At 37.8% G+C, this 21292-nt stretch overlaps 2 protein-coding genes across 3 annotated transcripts; one reads left to right on the plus strand and one right to left on the minus strand.

The window, feature by feature from the left end:
• The first annotated feature begins 1319 nt into the window (after window positions 1-1319).
• On the plus strand, window positions 1320-8881 carry IREG3 (iron-regulated protein 3). Its single transcript, XM_090002335.1, has 14 exons — window positions 1320-1719; window positions 2417-2630; window positions 2770-2833; window positions 3585-3709; window positions 3793-3882; window positions 3998-4180; window positions 4270-4344; window positions 4908-5009; window positions 5167-5284; window positions 5422-5568; window positions 5862-5968; window positions 6105-6218; window positions 7728-8025; window positions 8426-8881. Coding segments are annotated over exons 1-14 (1776 nt in total). The 5' UTR covers window positions 1320-1582; the 3' UTR covers window positions 8428-8881.
• Window positions 8882-9369: 488 nt separating this feature from the next.
• On the minus strand, window positions 9370-17293 carry LOC149839170 (uncharacterized). 2 transcript variants are annotated; one of them, XM_090002338.1, is made up of 9 exons: window positions 16818-17293; window positions 16303-16370; window positions 12667-12733; window positions 12130-12284; window positions 11953-12023; window positions 11443-11508; window positions 9935-10035; window positions 9654-9842; window positions 9370-9488 (listed from the first exon to the last, which is right to left on the minus strand). In XM_090002338.1, the coding sequence occupies exons 1-9, from the start codon at window positions 17100-17102 to the stop codon at window positions 9411-9413; spliced, it is 1080 nt and encodes a 359-aa protein (XP_089858464.1). In that variant the 5' UTR covers window positions 17103-17293; the 3' UTR covers window positions 9370-9410. The 2 variants fall into 2 exon arrangements, with proteins under 2 accessions (XP_089858464.1, XP_089858463.1); XM_090002337.1 differs by having other exon boundaries at window positions 9370-9842.
• Between the last annotated feature and the right edge of the window lie 3999 nt (window positions 17294-21292).

A 21292-nucleotide genomic window follows, 5' to 3' on the forward strand; every position in this document is an offset into this window, starting at 1 on the left:
CCTAAAATTAGTGCAACTAATTAGGCAAATAGTAAATAATTAACAAGTTTTCATGTACCCAACTAATTACCTTTTTAGTTTTCATAAAATTAATGCAACTAATTAGTTAAATAATAATAATTACAAAGTTATTGTGTAATTAATTATTTTTTTTAGTTTTTATATTATTAAAAAATCAATAAATAACTCAGGCTGATCTGAACCCGGCCCACGTATATAAAAGGTCGGGTTTCATTCCAGTAACCAACCGGCCCAAGCTTAAAACTTTGACCCAAACCCAACCCATGGCAGGCCAGGTCGGCTTGGACCATCTGGCCGCCGGCCCGCCTACCCCTAACCTGAGTAAAGCTATGAAGGTGAAGAGTAGGGTCCGTCAAAGACACAAAGGAGAAAGGAGAGGAAGTCTAATCCTGACTTAACCTATCTATCTATTCTCGAGTCCCTACTCAAGGTTTTTTTAGGGGCTACTGCTGAACCAATTTAGATCCACAAGACGGACCAATATTCGGGCGAGCTTAATCGAGTTCGAGCTTAGGCGACCTCAAACGAGCCAAGACAGATGATGGAACTCTGCTCGTTTGTACGACCGAGCATGTGCCTTATGTACAGGCCCTACTCTTTTAGAATAGCAGGCATACAAATGTCGGGCTTAGATCGAGCCAAGCTCGGACTAACCTGACTCGTTGTGCACCTCATAGAGTAGGGCAGCAAATAAACCAGATACGGGTTAAATCTCTGATATGGTAAGGTTTAATCCAGATCTAAAATATATTTGGTAATACTGGATGCGGTCTGCATGAAAAAAAAAATACTGGATGCAGTGAACAAAAACTAAACTCTTTACACGTGAGAATTGTAATTAGATGGGATTTTAATTTAGATCCGAATTCATTCAGGTTTTAAAAGTAGATTCAGATCACATATCCGATCCATCAGCCCAACCTGCTATGTCACAAAGATACTTTGTACAACCCGGCACGTGACTCGAGTTCGACATGCGTGCTCTAAATTTATTTTCAAAAAATAAGTTACGACGATACAGATTTTTTTAAATATTTTGATCAATAAAAACCTATTTTTATGTTTCAATATTTAAAAATGCATTTTTACTCAAATTTTATTAAAAAAATAATATTTAAAAATATTACAATAGTGTTTGCACGTGTCAGCGTGTCAGAATCGTGTCTAAATGACATGGCCTCAAATGGCGTGTCGTTGTGACGTGCGCCTACCTGACGGTGGCGTTTCCGCAGTTTCCATAACTCCAAGTGGCATTTCCCAAACAGGGCAGTTATTTAAATACGGGATATGCACCCTCACAGGGGAGTTCCCCTATGGAGTCGCTCCTTCTAAGGAGGATAAGGCCTCATCCTTACCAACAACCCCGCTTCCTCCTCCTCCTCTCCCTCTTCCTCAACCCTGCACCATCCCCAAAACAGTAGTCCTAGACTCTGCAGAAAGCTTTTCTGACTACCCTTAGGATAGAAAAGCCTCCCCTGGGGACGCCAATCGCCTGTGTCTAGGGCCGCATGAATAGTCAGGAACCCAACGTCTCCTCGAAGCCCAGATTCTTGAAGCACCCATGGGGCTGGTTATCGCCTCTCAGCTCTTCCCTCCCCCACCATTCTGCTCCCTTCCCTCCATCTCCCTCCTGCTTCCGCCGCCGTCCTCCCGCCTTCGCCTCCGCCCTCCGCCGTTCTCCAGCTTCAATTGTCACAGGTATTCTCCTTTTTTTTTCCTTTTCCTCTTTCCATTCCCCTTTTTTTTGGTGTCAATTGGAATCGGGATTCATTTTGGTATAGATTTTTCTTTTAGCGGGTGTTTTGTGACTTTTGGGTTGTTGGTAGTTTGAATCTTGGTAGTTGGTGATGACTAGAATTGCAAGAATTATACAAAACCATCTAAAAGTTGGTGAGAATCTTTGCTTGCGTTGTCCTAACCATTTACATCCCTGTGAAACACTTTGAATTGGAATGTGAATTCAATTTTTTGCAGGTTCTTTTTTTCTTTCTTGGTGGTTCGTGGGATTTTTGGGTTGTTGGTATTTTGAATCTTGGCACTCTATGCAACTCTGAGGCTTCTAAATCGGATCGTTTTGCTTTGCATCACTGGGAAACACCGATGTCTTCACCATTAGTTTAGTTTCCGTTCGCATGAATTATATGCACAATTCTGAGAATAAAAGCATGTTAAGCATGTTCTCCCTTATTTGTCACATTCTTAATTTTGTTAAAAGACGGGTAGAGTCAGCAAAGGCGATACCCATCAATGGTATATATTCTGTCATTGTTTATTGATTGTTGATATTTTGTTACGAATGTTGCAGTTGGCGCATGATTCATACTTGATTATGTTTCCCTTGAAACAAAGCCATTTGTTTAGCTGCCTCACATCACTGACTTCAAGTTTTGTGAAGGTTGGACAGGCTTGCAGCAAGGCCTCACGTAAAAAACATAAATACCAAATGTGACCAGCTAGCCACGGAGTGCTCGGTCTCCGAGGAACTCCCGTCCATGCCTTCTGGATGCTCCATTCCTGTTGTACAGCTAGATGCGGAGGTTTTCGAGGCTGAACCCTTGAAATTGCATGAACAAGATGCATCTGCTGATGGCCTTCTGTCTACATTAACGGTAATGCAGAAATTATCTTTGTTTCTAAAACTTGAGTGTCACGACGAGTTGAACAGATGTTGAGGCATACTGCGTTATTTCGTTCTTGCACCTGATTAAAACCATGTTTTCGATAATCACTTTTGTATTTTTTTACCAGGTTCTTAGTGTAGAAGAACAACATTCTCTAGCTGCAGCTCCAGCTCACCCTGCAGGGTTGTATGGTACGTCTATTTCACTTTTTTATGTTCATATGTCATCAGAGTTGGGCAGTATTTCCTGATTCCCTTTTTGGTTTCTTGATGAACTTTCTGTATTACTATTGCTTATGATAGAGCCTGGCTATTTATATTGCTTATTGGACACTCGGTTTTCTTTTCTAAGATGTACTTTATTGTTTTCAAGTTCCTATTGAACACCGGAAAGTGGTATTTACTTGTTTGCCTTGGAGAAAATTAGGGAGTAAACTTAGAAATGCATGGGTTATCTGGTTAGGTTCATTTTCACAATCTTGATAGTGAGTGATAAATATCCTGTTTGGAAGGTGAGTGACACTATGGCTAAGTGTGAGGGATGAGATTGATCCAACATTGTTGTGAGGCTTTTTCCCTTTTTTTCTCCCTTTCTTTTGCTTCGGTTTTTCCTATGTTGAGAGGTTATTTTCAGCTCAATTTAGTACTTCAAGAATTTGAAGATATTGTGCACATTCTCATAAACAACAATCAAAAGTATATGCAAATTCAAGTAGTATCATGGTGTTGATACAGTGTTCTCCTTGTGGTTACTTTTTCACATGGCCATGTCATGAGTTTGGGTTCTTAGGCAATGGGCTGGATCACTTGCGCACATGAACCAAGTTCCATGCCTCTGTCAATCACACATGCTGCAGTTATGTGTTGTTAGTCTAGAAGTTAGAATGCTACATCAGCTGTTGTTTCTTAATATTCTTCTAATGTGTTTGAGATCTGCTGTCAGCTTTATATGCGAGCTTCCTAGCTGGGAATTTTGTGGAGCAAATATGGAATTTTGCTTGGCCTGCAGCTGTTGCACTTCTATATCCAAGCCTTTTGCCAGTTGCTGTAGTGGGTTTCTTCACCAAGGTATCTTGTGCTGCTCTTTTCATTTACATGATGCTTGTTTTAGCTATACAAAGGTTAGGCCATTAATTGCTTAACAAACACAGTTTGCAATTTTCTCTGGAGGCCCATTGGTTGGGAAGTTTATGGATACCTTTCCTCGAGTCCAGGCATTTAGCTACCTGAGCCTGGTACAGGTATGCATGTGGATTTTATGTCTGTTTTTGCTATTGGAAGTTGGATATGGTAAAGGTGGAGGTCTTCAGTTTCACTATACTTTTTGGAAAATCTTAATACTTGTATTGCTGTCAGACAGCCGCTCAGTTAGTATCAGCAGCTATGATAATTCATGCACTCAACACATGTCGCCATGCTGCTTCTGCAACATCCATACTTCTCCAACCTTGGTTTATTGTACTTGTAATAGCTGGAGCTGTTGAGAGGCTTATGGGCCTCACATCTGGGATAGCCATTGAACGTGATTGGGTAGTTCTGGTAAATAATCTTCTCCATTTCGACCTTGATCTCAAACTGACCATTTTTTCCAAAACATGTGTGTGACACATTGTTTTTCTTATTCACAGTTGGCTGGTTCAAATAGGCCGATTGCACTGGCCCAAGCTAATGCAATGCTTAATAGAGTTGATCTTCTTTGTGAGGTGAGTTTTCCGGGCTCCTTTCCTTTTTTGTTTTGTTTGTCATAATTACTATGATGGTTTTCACAGCTTTTTGTTAGTCTTTGTTTGGTCTCTGAGATATTTCTGTAACTTTGGAATTTGCTGCCGTGGTGTTTCTTTGCATCAAGAAAAAAAAAAGGGAAAAAGAAGAAAAAGAAGAGTCTTGAAATACATAAACTTAATGCACATTGTCATCGAGATCTACTGACCTTGGTTGCCCATTGAAATGGCTGGCATGTTTGTTAATTTTGATCAATTATTTTTAAATGATGAAAACTATTTTGCGAAAATTCATGCAGTTAAGTTGCTTGGATATGTAATCCTAAGTTACAAAAATGCCCTTGTACATACATGTATTTGACGATATAGAATATGATAAACACCCAAAATACCTCATCATTCTTGATAGTAGGGTTGTGCATACTGGTGAGTGGTGAATGACTTTTTATGGTGATGATTGCTGCTAGACATGGAAAGACAGTGACTTGTTTTGGTTCCAGCTTCTTCTGTTTTTAATGATTCATATTCTTTTGTTTCATGCACAGATTGCTGGGGCGTCACTTTTTGGTGTTCTTCTATCCAAATATGATACAGTTACCTGCTTAAAACTGGCATGTGGTTTAATGATAGGCACGCTTCCTGTCCTGGTGCTGCTCTCTCTCTCTCTCTCTCTCTCTCTCTCTCTCTCTCTCTCTCTCTCTCTCTCTCTCTCTCTCTCTCTCTCTCTCTCTCTCTTCGTTGCCTTTTTTCTTTCATTTTTGGATTTGGTTGTTGTCTATAATCTGTAACTGGTTTCTAATTCAGGTTCTTCTGGTATGGTTAACTAACAAGCTTTCGAGAGGAGTTCTTGATCGCCCTAGGTTCCCAATAACATGTGAAAAAACCTGCAAAAATGGCACATCAATAAATGAGGGAGATTTAGGTAAAACTGCTGTTATTGTTTCTTTCTTCTGAAATAGTGTTGTTTCCGTAACCAAATGTTGACATGCTGCATCCATTACAATATAACTAGCTAAATCTTCATTAAAAGAATCCTGACACTGTAGTTTAAATTTCTAGCGGGCAAAGGTCTGGATGCAATCAAGCATGGTTGGTTGGACTACATGAAGCTGCCTGTTCTTCCTGCAAGTCTAGCATATGTTCTGCTTTGTTTCAATGTTGTTCTTACACCTGGAGGCCTAATGACATCCTTCTTAACGCAACGTGGTATGCTATTAACTTTTGAAGAATGCATCTTTAGTCATTCTTTATAGGTTGTGTGGCTGACATTTTGGATCTTCATGATGGTAATTGATTGAAAGTTGCCTGTTTGCACGATTGAAGATGGATTTTTTTTCCTTAAATAAAAAACCCTTAAACCGCGGATAACACACTTGTCATCTTCTTCTTGTTAGGCTTTTCACTGTTATGGTGTTGTCTTTTAGTTCATGGCAAAGATAAACATATCCGCGGCATAGATTTCTGATTTCTCTATTCTATTGCTCTATGACTTTCCACAGGTTTGAATCCATCTGTTATTGGTGGATTCAGTGGCTTATGTTCATTCATGGGTGTTGCTGCAACTTTTTTATGTGCTGGCCTGGTCAAGCGGCTTGGCATTCTAAAGGTTTCCCCAGACCACCTCCCCTCACTCTCCTGTCTTCTTTATTTTTTTATTTATTTGTTCCTTTTTCTTTCAATAAATTGCTATAGTTTTCCATTTGGCGATTCTGAAGTTGATGTACTATTACTTCTGAGGTCAGGCAGGTGCAGCAGGTCTGCTTTTCCAGGCTGCGCTTCTTACTGTTGCTGTTGCAGTGTACTGGAGCGGTTCTCTTTCCCATCCAACTCCCCTGCTTTTCTTCCTCTCTTTGATAGTAAGAACATATAACTCTATTACCCAATAATTTTATTTAAGTTAGATGATCGCATTCAGCCTATGGTGATAAGTTTTCTGGACATGGGGCTAATTCTGAGTTGTTTGACTTGGTTCAAATTATTAATGACTCAAGCCATGTGTGTGTGTATCTAAGATTAAACTAGTTAGATGAACATTAACTGCATTCAACTGGTTGAAATGACCAGAACGCCCTTAAAATCAATGAAAAATTTTAAATCACGGTTACTTTTTAATACAAAAAAGTCACTTTTTAAATTCAAATTTGTAAAATGTACTATTTTAGTTTTTAGAAAATATATTTGACTTTTTGTTTCCCTCCAAAACAAAAGACTCACTTTATTCCAAAAGGTAATCATCTATTTTAAAAAATGTCATTGGTTTTAAAGATATTTTGTCATTTCAATCAATTGATGCATATATATATATATATGGGAAATATTAGCTACTAATGAAGGTAAGGAACTAATGAGTAGAAATTACTCTTTTCATCAAAAAAATTGAAGTTTTTCTAAATCAAATGTTATAGATGTGATCTACATGGTTTGTTTAGTGGGAAACTTGTTTTGAATCATGTGATTATGACACATAATTAGGTTTTTAAAGGGGTTCAAAAATCAACTGCCCACAATGTGCCAAAATTTCATAACTCAAAAGATCATGTTTTTACATCAGAAATGCAAGATCCAAGGCTTGATCCTTAGCAAACAATCCATGCTAAACACATCTATGTGGTTAGATTGAGTTGATACAACTTGCTCATATGATTTCTAGCTCATTAGTTCCTTACCTTCATTAGTACCAAATATTTTTTCGTGTGTGTGTGTGTGTGTGTATATATATATATATATATATATATGAGAGAGAGAGAAGGGGAATGGTCCTACCCCTTTTTTTGTTAGGTCCTTCTAGGACCCTCCAAAAATTGTACTTTCAAGTATTTTTTGCTTGAACTAAACCATTAAATGTGTTTATCAATGTTTACTCAATAGAGTACATGTATTTGATTAAGTTTTTTTATGCTCAGATGTGTATTTTAAAGAAGTAAAAAAAAAAATCAATGGTTGATATTATACTAAAATTTGATGATAAAATATTTACATTTTTATATCAAATGAATTTGAAATATAACTTGTTTCTTAGTAAATAAGCAATGGTAAACACACCTAACGGTTCAGATCGGGCAAAAAATACTTGAAATTACCTTTTTTTTAGGACCTAATAAAAAAAGGGGGTAGGATCATCCCCTTCTCTCTCTCTATATATATATATGTATATATATAGTTGACCCCACGTAGTTGAGATAGGACTTCATGATGATATGTTATGATTTGGAATCCAAGTCAAACATCTTAGTGTTGTCATGCGTTGATTTTGTTTTCCAATGAACCTTGAGTGATGCTCCTTTTCAACTTGAGTCCATTGTCTGAATCAAATCACGTTTTAAGCACTACTCAGACTTTTTATAATTTTTATTTTCCTGTGGCAGGTGCTTTCAAGATTGGGCCACATGTCATATGATGTAGTGGGGGCCCAAATACTTCAAACAGGAATACCAGCTTCAAAAGCTAATTTGATTGGGACTACTGAGGTCTCCATGCAAAGCCTTGCAGAGCTTATGATGTTGGGTTTGGTGATAATAGCAAATGATGTCTCTCATTTTGGCTTTCTTGCAATGCTCTCTGTCTCATCAGTTGTTGGTGCGGCATGGATGTTCTGTGGATGGTTAATGAATCCAACAGATGAGCAGAAAAAGATTTTCTCTTTTGATCCTCAATTTTGGACTTGTAAGTCCATTTTCTAGTTTACGACTGCAATGTTTTTGCATACTTCGTCATTTTAGTTTGTAGTTACTAAAAGCTTCTAAAAACCTTCGAAGCCTTAAACCACATTCTTTCACGCTTTTAGAACTTTATACGATGTTTGTTTCAGGGAAAGACTTTCTTTTTCATTTTGAAGTAAAATGTTTCTTGATATTGGAAATGCACTTGCATTAGAAGAATTATATTTTCTTTTCGAAAATTATATTTCATTATGATGTGTTTTCTTGAAAAATACTTAAAAATGCATTTAAAAGAGTTTTCATCTACCTTTTTTTCTTCATCACTTCTGCTTCCTGCTTCCTGCTTCCATTGTTTATTACTCGCTTCTCCTTATGCTTAAGCGTTTTACGCTTCATTTCTGCAGGATTTTTCTTCAGGAGTATCAACAGTGGCACTTAATCAGAGCTGCTTCGGCCTAGTTACGCTGTGTGCCAGCTAAGTACATGGGGTTTCCCTATAAAACAGCGACATTTCTCATGCCTATCAAAATAACTACTGTTTTTCAATTGGCTCAATGGCGTCCATATTGCACAGCAATTGTGTCAATAGAATCCAGGCTTGCAGGATGATCCGCGCTTTGTCTGTATCATAGTGTTGAGGGAAAACAAAAGAAGAACATGGTGGTATGCAGGAACTATTGTTTCGTGTGTGTGATCTGACTGATATGGCATTTCATGTTTGTCTGATTGTTTCTGTACCATACAATTCAATTACCCATTGAAATTGAGGAATTTTTTATCAGTTGTATCATTTTGATGGAGACCTTAATGTACAGAAATTATTCTTCCATTTAATGCAAGATTCTACTACATTTTATCTCTGGGACGAGTGGGACGTTGATGAGGATAAATCAAAACAATTTTGCAGTGTATGCTAACGATTTTTTTCCAAGATGAACAAAGTCGATTAATTTTAAAATATTGGTGAGAAAAAATCAAGATATTCTGAACAATCCAGTTTTTCTCGGGAAAGCATCAGTATACATAAAACTATAAAATATATTTCCATATTATCACCTTGTTTTGAAAGTATCATGTTTTATGACGATATATTTTGAAAATATCATGTCTTTTCAGTATAATACCAGCCTTTTAAAACTACATGATTTCGAAAATGCCAGAGATATTTGTGATTATGATTAGGATGATTGATGGCATGGATAGGTGTAGGTGATGCTTATGCAGCTGCGATTCTTGGTCCCCTTACACTAGCAGAGTGCCTGGCCACCTTTTCAGGAAGGTGTATTAAAATACTTTATTTTTTCTGAAAATCTATCCAGCATTAAATGAATGATGAAGGATTAGCAGATGGTATTCACCGGCCAGGCAGAGAAAATCCTCATTCGGATTTCATTTCAAATACAAGGGTTTGGCAAGAGAAGGTAAATTGGTAATCCACGAGCGTTCGATTACCTTCCACAAGTGCCTCTGAGATTCATTGTCCAGTCCAAAATAATTAAATTACAAGAGAGAGAGAGACTAAAGATGGTCAATGGGTGTGAAGGCCACAGACTTAGACTTCCTAACCCAACATACAGCAAAAACAGAGATGCAGAAGGCCAACACTGACAAGAGAAGAGAGAAGGTGCTCACTGCATCTCCTGAACTAGAATGTCTGGAGGACAATTTTGTAGCAGTGTCGGCGGATGGTAGGGCGATATCAAGTGGCACCCAATCACAATTGGCAGAATAGTGCTGGGACCCACTCCACGGTTTCCCGTCCACCGGATACCAGAATGCAACTGCTAACTTTGAAGTTTGACCCACTGCAAATTGAACGTCCTGCAGTTTCCAGTTGTGATAACACATGATAAGCAAAAGCATCACACTTCACACACACACACACACACACACACACACACACACACACTTGCCTGTTGAAAATGATCCATTGTCCTTAAGGGCCTTGAGAATTCAAAATAGTAGGTGCCTTTCTGGCCATTTGTTGAATATGGGCTGTCTTCCTCCACAAAACCTAGACAGATACGCATATATTGTAAGTGAATAAACTGGAGGTTCAGACACACGCATGACAACGATGAAGTGAATTATTGCTCAACTCTGGTGGACGAGAAAGAATCAGGATTAAACTTATGGTTTCAGGTGATCTTGAATTAGCAGCCAAGTATGAAAACTGAGATTCTAGCTTAATCAAGTCTGGCCGAAGCCAGAATAGAGATGCTGGATGTATCATTTGAGTGCAACTAGCACCACCTCAGGATTAATATTGGTACATGTCACTATTGCTATAACTGGGCAAGGGCCATTATCTGAGTCCCCAGCCCAGGTCTATCATTTTAATCTTTGCTTCTAAATCTTGTTTTGACGAACCTATCTTTCTTTACACTGAAGAAAAAGTAGATATAGGTGCATCAAGTAAATTACAAGTGGATGGATTACGCATTTCAACTTCTGCCTCTCAGTCATGACCGACTTCAAGGCCAGGACTCATTTTATCAAATTATGCTGAAGCTACTACAAGTGCTAAAATAGACAACAACAACAACTACGCCTTCATCCCAAAACCATTGGGGTCAGCGATATGAACCAAAAAAGAAATTCATTTGGGGTCTTCCACATGAATCCTTTTCCTCCAATCATTTCTATCCAATGCCATGTCCTCGGTGAGGTTCAAAGCATTCATATCTTTTCCTATCATCTCCATCCAAGTCTTCCTAGGCCTACCCCGACCTCTTTTAACTAATATATCTCAAGATGATACGAAATAAAAAATGCGTTACATAAAACAAACACATTCAGACAAACTTAATAAAATGATAAAATGAGACCACATGAAAACATGATTTTATTGGTTCTGATAGCCGAATGAAAAATCTCTTAGATCAGCTTGACCAAGCATGAAAGTCAGCAAGATAAATGGTTAAGAAAGACAGAAAAATATAATCAAGACCACGGGAATCAGTTTTATTTCAAATGAAAGAGGGACAGCTCATATAAGCTTTTATATCAATTTGAATGTATAAATATATGGATGGGTTCAATACAGATTAAAAGTGATGAAGAACATTAAATGTGATGCTGATGATGCAGGAGGCAATGTGTTCCACAAAGCTATTATGATTACAGAAAAATACAAATCTGTGCGATTATTTGAGCAGTCATAACTGATCAAGTTGCATGCAAAAGAAATGGGGATTTTCAAAGTTGGCAACTGTTGAAATAGAAACAGAATTGAAAGTGCATACCCCAGAAATTTTTTTCTCCTTCAGAATGTTGAATATAAGAAGATTGTCAAGGATAATATTCCATAACTTTTAGTACGTTGATAAACTTAACTTGAATGATAATAGCATCTCCTACAAGCCATGACATATCTGAGAGAGAATCACCAGAAAATAACAAGCTCACAACTAATGCCTACCAGAGTTGGTAAAACTGCCATGCCACCATGCTCCTTTCCAGTCATTCTGCGCACTAGAATCATTTCCTAGAATAAAAAAAACTACCATTAATATATTACGAGCAATAAATTGCAAGACAAAATGAGCAGACACTTGTCAAAGTGTCTCAAGGATGCTTTAGATGAATGGAGACTCTCCCAGAACAGACCCTCTACATGTTATTCTATAGGCTCTCAGACAAAAATAGTCCATAGCTCCATCTCCCAAACACAAATTAATTGATGTTTATAGGAGCGCAAGGGGACATGTTGCATTTCGGCTGAAACCAAAAGCTTCTGTCTCTCAAGAAATCAAATAGCAACCTTCTTATTCCATAGTTTCAAAAGATATTAGAAAGTAGTGAACATAATTAGTCAAACCCTAGAAATCCATTCATCCCATTGATGATATTTAGGAATGGCAGATACGATTAGGTGGACAAAATAAAATTAAGCAAGTGAAATGATTAGAAGCACATCAGTTGAACTTACCAGAAGGGCCCTTTCCATCAAGATACCGACAATGCGGATTCCATGAATATAGATCAACCAAATGACCAAACCTATCAATTTGGGGAGAATAACAAGTTTTAGTGGTACCCAAATAACTAAATATGTGATTGTTGCTACCATATGCGATCTGTAGGTAAACTCAAACATAATCTCTACCTGTCCCCTCCAGTCCCTTCTCCATTATCTAGATAATTGCCACCATAAAGCCGTCCTGGCACAGCTGTTCCAATGGAGAAGTGCATGATATCAACTTCATGGCCCTGACATGTTTTGCTGGTACATGTATCTGGCATGTGCTCACAGCCACCCATCTTGTGAGGTGACACATTTTGTGAATTAATATCCCAAAAGAAAAGTAATAAAGCAGATAAATAAAGTCATCATGGTTAAAAGCAAGCATTTTGAAACCATCTCTACATGACATTAAGGGGAGGTGGGACTTTGTTTTCATAAGAAAACATGGATTTGGCATTAATATATGGGCCCTGCCACATATTTCCCAGGGGGTGTTTGTTTCATCTCCTGCATAAAAGAGGCCCTCTTTCATATGAAAGGGGGTGCAACCCCCACTAAAAGAAGAACACTAGCCAAAATACACAGTAATGCTACTCTAGGGGGGGAAATCATGTAAGAAGAGCAGCATTAAAGTTTTCTAGGAAAGTAAGAAACAAAAATTTCCACGAATGAACTTACATTGTGATATGTAGCATTTTCTCCTACTTGAAACATGAGAGCAACAGATGGGCATCTTTTTTTGTCACTGCCATCAGAAACAAGTACAATTTAGAATGACCATGCCAAGAAAAATCAGCTGAAAGTCAGTAATACATTTACTTATGACAGTTTCCCACTTGCAACATCCAAAAGGAAACAAAATATATATTTTGGAATTAGAAGAGCATCTTGTTGTCAATGTTGATTTCCTCCCATGGCAGAATATGGTTACGTGTCATCCTTGTCATTCCACATCAACATCAAAAAACGGGGAGAAACATCAAAATGCATGCTTCATAACAAAAAACTAATTGGATATACACAAACGAAACATGCATACAGCATATATATATATATATATATATATATATATATATATATATATATATATATATATATATATACACGAAGGATTTTAAAGTGACCAAAGTTGTAACTCTGGATAGAAAGGAGTGGAGAAATAGGACTGCATGTAGTTGGAAAAAGGCATGATGATGATGATTACGATATGCACATATGTATGTGCGTGAAGAGAAAGAAAGCATGGTGGCAAACGTTTTTTTCGGCAAAATCTCGTTTTTCAAAAACTCGCTAGAAATTGAAAAATTTTCATAAATCTTGCATTTTTTTCGGAAAATCTCAGCAATAAAAAAATATAATAATATTTTTATAAGAAATTATTAATAAAATTATTTAGAAATAAAATACATGGTTTTTTCACGATAAATAGCTGTTTAAAACGTAAATATCGCATTTAATTTGCGGTATTTATGTTTTTTCATAAATCTTTCGAGAAATTGCCGTTTTAAGCCTTCAGGCAATTTCTCGCGATGTTTGCCACTATGAAAGAAAGATAGAGAGTTTGAATTAAATGACACCAATAAGGGATGTTGATTCAATACCTCAAAAGTTGCATAACAATTATACTGCATAATATGGTTCACCATTAACAAGAAATAGAAAGCAAGGAAGAATAACAACTGCAGAATTCATATTTTTGAATTTCTAATTGGCATTGCATTTATATTTTTTCCTTTCAGGATGGGCATCTTATTACATAGAACATGCATTTATAGTCTGAAATTTAGCTTCACTATTTTCTGATTCATTACAAAGATTCCTTCAAGGTTTATGCATTCACCCTTATATCAAATTTTAGGATTACACCATTAAATGATTGCAGAAGATTGTGATGGATCAGTGGTAAATTCTGTCCCTTTAGGGGATATGTAGGCCAATCATCTATCACCAATCTTGCAGTTTAGGTGTGTGCCAGTGATATTTCTACCATAGTTGGCAAACACGTGACTCAGGCTCGGATCAACCGACCCTTGACTCGTGGGTCAGCGGGTCGACTCGGTAACTTGGATGGATTAGAACCTAAATTTTTTTTAGTGGTTTTTTAAAATAATACGGACGGGTTAGCATCCGCCGTGTTTTTTTTAAATAATACGGACAGGTTAGCATCCGCTCACCTCTAAGAGGCTCGATGCTCACCTGTTTGAGAGGCTCGCCTCTTAGAAGGCTCAATGCTCGCCTCTCAGAGAGAGAGAGAGAGAGAACCTGGTTGCCAGAGGCACACATACAGTGGCTGCCGGCGGTCGTCGTTGTTCGCCGGCTGTTGCCCTAGGGTTGGAGAACGAGAAGAGGAGAGAGATAATGAGAAGGGCCTGTCGACCGTTCTCTAAAAAAGCTACTTTTAAAGCGGTGAACGGGTTCGTATAGAAACAACCCGGTTCAAAAACCGAGACGACTCAAGGAATCTGTATCGACTCACCGAGCCATGTGTCAGTCTTGAATCGCCCGATTTAGCACTGCAATGGCTGACTTGACCTGAGTCGGGCGATTCCTAGCCAATCCACACCCGAACCCGCCTAAAACAGGTTTGGGCTGGATCGGTGACCCAGTTACTGGGCGATCTGATCTGACTCAGACGACTCCCAAGTCGGATTGCCGGGCTTGCAAACTATGATTTCTGCTATTCAGTATAGTTTCATTAATTGTGCCTTCAGTATGAATATTGGAAAGGAAGTTCTATATTGAATAAAATTAAAGATAAGATGGTGAACAAATTGTTCTAGATCCTCTAGAATCCCTCATTTATATTGGATTAACCACACACCAAACTTCTTCCACTTAGCAAGAATCCAGGCGTGCAATGCTTTATCAGTCTTGTCTTTGGTCCTTTTCTGCTCATATGAGGACTCATAAGACTACATCAATCACCAAAGCTGACAGGAAGCATCAAGAACCCAAAACACAACTAAAAGGCAAGAGAATTATCACTAGTAGATTCAAACCAAAGGTAGGAACATACGAAACATTGTGGTTGCTCCATGACATGACAAATTCTTAAAAAGTATTTATCTCCAAGTATCCATCCAAACAGTATATTCTTAGACAAAATACAATAAGATTGCATGTCAAAGTCTTCCTGGATGAGAAATTAGGATCATCAACTACTTTTACCAAGGCCCAAGGTTAATGCATTACAAGTAACTCCAACCACACTTCCTCTACGCAAAAATCTGTTAAGCGAAAAGAGAAAAGCTTATGTAATAAGTTGTGGAGTTCTATACATCAATTGGGAGATTAGTCATTTTAGGTTTGAAACTTTTATTTTTAGTTTCAATTTCATAGTGACCTGCTTAAGTTCTGCTAGATTTCACTGATGTTAAAGTTTACTAAAGATGTTTTAGAACTTTCAATCCAAAATAAATCTCAAAACAGCACACAAAGTAAAAGTGCAATTAGAAAATGTGAAACTTGGGAAAGAAACACAGCTGAGTGCCGTGAACGTGGCAAATGTTGAAGCATAAGTAATCAACGCTCATATTTCAGACGCAATTACAGAAAAAGAAGGAAGATAAAAATTTGAATGCTTGGCAAACTGAGATTAACTAGTCTTTGGTTCCAGCTTGACAGGAAAATAGGCAAACTAAGGGTGGGCTTTGCCTTCACTATGAATAGGTTCACAAACGTACTTGTCCATATAAGGAAAAATAAAATAAAAAAGAATAAATAAAGGAAAAAACAGCTATATGAAAACCATGCTAATGCCATAAACGGGCAAATGAACTCACTATAGCATTTTCACAAACATATGCTGCACAGTCTGCAATTTCCAAGACTAACAAGTATACACTCTCAATTTCATCAGGAACATTTGGCATCGTGGTTACAAGAGTGCAGTCCAGCAGCTCTATCCGAGAATTGGCCGGAAAGCATTAGCAGAACTACTATTATTAGCACTAATGGCTGTTTCTTGATGAATGGATGAACTCCAGAGGCAGATCAAAGTTCTCATTTGTATACATCATTTGCACTGATTTTGAGTGATATCTATCTGAGAAGCGGGCATGAACACAAAGGCAATGATGCCTCCTGTTCCTTTTTCATATTTCAAGCATTACAGCCTAGTGTTCTCGTTCGAAGTCCCCACTTATGAGGTGATCTTAATTCTGCCCTTTAGTAAAAGGAATTGTGCGTCTTCTTCTTGCCACAGGAACAGCTAAGTATAGTTTGCAAGGCATACCTTTAGCACCAAATAATAAGGCCCAAAAACCAAAAATTACGGGAACCAAGAGAGAAAAAGAGAAAGGGGTTGAGGCTCACCCTTTCACATATGTGTAATCCCCACTGACTTGTAGCATAAAGAAAACATCTCTACCATCGTGCACAGCCTGAAATCACCCAACAAAAAGACCATCAAAACAAAGAGACAAATCAAAGCCAAGCCCAAACAAAAAAAAAAAAACAGAAACTAAGCAAATCTAACTCAAAAACCAAAGAAAAACAAAAAAAAAAACTCTCTCTCTCTCTCAATTATGAACAACGAAAATGATATCCAAAAGGAAACCCAATTCAACAAATCCCATAATCAGGAAAACCCAACTAAAAGAAGAATGAAATAAAAACCTTTATCAGCAAGGAAAACAATATCCAAAAGCAAACCCAATTCAACAAATCTCAGAATCAATCAAATCCCAATAAAAAACGCTCTCTCTCTCTCTCTTAATTATCAGCAAGGGAAACAATATTCAAAGCCAAACCCAATTCAACAAATCTCAGAATCAATCAGATCCCACTAAAACCCGAATGGAATAAAACCATCCTCTCTCTCTCTCTACCTTGACAGTGATGGACCCTCCAGGATACTCCTTATCCTCATCTGGATCCAACGCAGGGAGGAGAGGGAAGGAGAACCCATCGACGTCGTTCCAATCATCGGCGTGCCCATCGACGTCGATCAGCCCCACCCTGTAGTCAGCCTGTATCCGGTACTCTGGGTTCGATTCGCAGTGGCCACCCTCCCCCGCATCGTTATGGCCTTCCACTCTCCCCATCATCATCATCATCATCACCATACCACCCATCATGACATGCCCACCCATCATCACCAGCCTCTTCGTCATCTTCGTGCTATCAAAGTCTTTTATGGTCGACAGATGAATGAATGAATGGATGGACGTATGTGTCACGTGATGTGCGTCATCAGACACTCATACATGAAGGAGCCGCCATGGTCGTACAGACAGGAGGTGTTGGAGAGCAGGGCCGGAGGCTTTCTATTATTTTTAAAAAATGTATTTTTCAATAAAATGAGAAAAATGTCTCGAGTTGATCTCTTTATTTTTTTTACTCTCATTTGCTTCAAGCCTCCAATTATCGTGGGTATAGCATTTGCTTAGGGGTGACAATGGGTCGGGTTTGACCCGGATCCGAATCGTACCAAACCCTGTAGTGCCAGTGTTTGGTGATAAATAAGAAGGCCCGATTAGAATCCGGGTCAGACCTGAAGAGTCCCATTAATATATGCAGTCAGGGGTATAGTTTGTGAAATTTCATACCAGACCCGGGCCTGATCCGAGTTCCAATTAAGATTAACAAATTTTCAATGAAAAAATATTATTTTATCAAGTATGGTCCGGGTCTGGTTCATGTGATCCTTATAAGATCCGGGTATGGGTATGGTTTCTCTTATAGTGGGTTCGATTAAACTCAAGTCCAGGCCCGGTACCATCATCTCAAACCAGGATTGGGTCTGGTTTTACCTGGGTTGGAACCAAAACCGACCCTTTGACACCCTTACCCTCGGAGGCGACCTCCTTGAATAATAGCTTTTGGATCTATAAATATGTTTTATTGGGATTTGAAACTTTATACATTGTAAACCTTTAATCTTTCAACACCCCTAAAATCTGGCATATACCTTAGAAAAACATAATTCAAAGGTCAATCTTTGCTAAACATAATATGTAAATCACATTTGAAGGGTTATATGAAAAAAAAAACTAGAAAAAATAAAAAAAAAATTCCATTTTTCACTATGGGGTTCCTTGCTTAACAAAGTCAAAGGTCGAGCTCAGGCCGAGAGTCGGGTCTGAATGGATCTACGTCTCAATGGATCTAGACCTGGCCTAAAAAAGTCATAGATCCGGATTCTATTTCAGACAACTTTTACTTACAATAGTTGTAACAGATTGAGGGTCCAAGTTGATTAATGTAATGGCCCTCCTAGGTAAGGGCCAAAGAAACCGAGCTCGAAGTGTTCAAGCTTCACTCATTTTTGTGGCGAGCCAAGCCGAGTTTGAGCGTATAATTAATCTGAGTTAAATGAGCCAAGCTCAAGCTGGTATAAATAAAAAGAGACATTATTTTAAAGCTAGAAGTAATAAGATTACAAAAAATACATTGTTATAGAGCTAAAAATGACAAGATTTTATCTCTAAACCTAGACCAAAAATTTCAATCATACGATCTACACTATATTATATGATGCAAAGTATATTTCAAATATATATTACGAGCAATGAAAATATGCTAATGGGGTTTTAGAGCTTTTTTGCTTTATTTTTAAATTTTGACCATTTAGATGTGATTTATGTGCTTGATTTTATAGAGCAGCTCTTGAAGAATTTCATCCTGACACATAGGTAAGTTTTTATAAGGTTTGAAAAATTATCTGTATAAAATCTTTGTAAAATTTTAAAGTTCTAAATATTATCTTTTTCATTTAAAAAACATAATTCAGGTGTTGATTCCTAGTAAATTGATTGTGTCAAATACATCTATGAAGTCAGAATTGTGAAAAAAAATCTAGAAACTCTAAAACACCTATTTATCATATTTCATCAAGCATGTTTTTTATCATTCTATTTATTATCACCTAACCGGTTTACATGAACTGAGCCGAGTTGTTAAGCCTACTTTAAGAGTTGGAGCGGATCCCTTTACGAGCAGAACACCAACTGGCACCACTCCTTGTTGTAGGTCCAAAACTTGCATCCAACTGGGGATAGCAGCGGACTGGGGGGGAATAGAGCCCCGCCCTGCCTCGCCCCGTTTAGACTGGGGATGGAGGCGAGGATGAAGGTTAAAATCAAAACCTGTGCGGGGATGGACTTACGCTTTCCCTCACCCGCCCCATCCCCATCCTCGATCCTCGCCTTGCCCCATCCCATCCCTGGTCTTTCTTTAGAGATGGTTGTGGATCGAGGGGAATCAGGGCCTCACCCCGCCTCGCCCCATCTGGACCGGGGATGGAGGGCATGAAACAAGGATGGAGGCTAGGATGGAGGCTAAAATCAAAACCCATGCAGGAATGGAGGGTAGGATTTTGAGACGGAGCGGGGTTGGAGACCTTGTCCCCCTCCCCGGTCCACTGTCATCCCTAGATCCAACTTTGTAACGTCCTATGGTCAAAGCCAAATGATCACACAAATTACAAGCACATTTGAGGATGCTACTAATTTTTTAAGTGAAAAAAAATCATCAAGAAAAACTCAATTGGTCATATTTGTTATATTTTGAGTCATGAATTGGCCATGTGTGTCATTTTTTCAGTCTAGGTCAAAACACAAAAATGTGAAAAAAGTGAGTGCCATCTACTTCATCGTCAGCTAAATTTATTACTTTATCATTTTATTAAAAATAATACCTTAAGCAGCATTTGTTTAAGGAAGCAAAAATGGTCAATTGTGTGACTTTAGGGCATGTTTGATGCCACATGGCGAGCATGATTTGGGACACTGCAACCTTAAATCATGCTTGTCGAAACAAATTATGGATGCGGCGGACACTCCAAACATGTGTTTGTGCCTTGTTACTAGGGGTGTATGTAACGCCTCAATTTTTTAAATAAAAAATTTTAAGATTTTTTTTTAAAATCTCTTTACACGATTTTTTTTTTAAGAACACAATGTAAACTCTTTTTAAATTTGGTTCAAGCCTTAGGCGGGTGACAGTTACCAACACATATTATAATATTAGAATAATTTAATCAAACCATCACTTAAAATGCAATAAATCAAATTTCAAATATCAAAATTTACAAGACTAAAGGAAAATAATAAAGTAAATAAAATAATTTAGTTCATCCAACAGCTTAAAAGAATATAACCCTCTTGACTCCACCTGAGCCTCATGTCATCGCCCTCTAGCTTATTACCTAAAATATTAAAATATAAGGGCATTAGCCACAACCCCAGTAGAAAAACATCTTATACATAGTCATAGAAAAAACACAAATATACAAAGCATACATCTTTCTCAAGGCAAAAAAATCATAGCATGTCATACCTTATAAACTCAATAAAGTTAATGATCACAACAATAATAATTTAATCATGCAAAATTACACAATAATTCATTCTTACCATCATGAACGTACTTGTATCATATCATTAGTAATTAAGATAATAATCAAACAGATCTATATATGCCAACATATGCATGAATTAAAAATTATACATGACATGCATAAATTTTTAAGCCAATATTCAATGAATCATTTAATCACTTGTGAACTTAATCTAATGCATTATTTTTCTTTTTATTTTCTTTCTTAAAGGGTACACACTCAAGACCTAATCCTCACTCAACAATTTGATAAAGATTTATTATGCTATGTATTTTAATTAACTCATTGATTCAAAGAGTCATACCAAACGCCCACTGAAATGGTCTTTAACCGAGAGAGTGACTTAACAGTGGTCCAAAGAATTTATTTTTACTTTGTAGAGTTCGATTGCCTACCTAATATAAATTGACAACCTCAGCCCCTACACCGACGACTGGAGGACCAAGAGGTGTCAGTGCCCTCAAAACATGCTAATCGACGTGTGTACCACCTACCCTCTCCAAAGTAGGCCACTGAAATAAATGATTTATTAGTTGCTATTTATATTGGGTCCAACTATAGCACTGGGTGCACTCAACACTAGGATCAACAACCCCAAGTTTCACTATTGTCAGCTCAAATCTTTGCCTCACAAAGCAAGAACCCACACCCCCCGAAGTCAATAAGATGCACTAATGATAGCTAATTAATAAAATCAATATACGTACTCAACTTAAAGAGCACCTAAGAGTATCTCAAGGTACATACTCAACTTAAGGAATACACAAAAGTTTAACTTAAAGGTGTGTGTATGAGCATGATTATTACAACTTAACTAGGTGCTCACTATCACCCCTGGTTCCACCGAACCTGACTCGTATTTGACACATACCACACTATATGATGCATGAGACCCATTTCAATTTGGCATGAACCATGAATTTCATAAAAATAATACATGCATGCTTATGCACATGGCCCAAT

This window comes from Nuphar pumila, chromosome 4, assembly GCF_984573655.1.
Source record: "Nuphar pumila chromosome 4, dmNupPumi1.hap1.1, whole genome shotgun sequence".
NCBI lineage: Eukaryota > Viridiplantae > Streptophyta > Magnoliopsida > Nymphaeales > Nymphaeaceae > Nuphar > Nuphar pumila.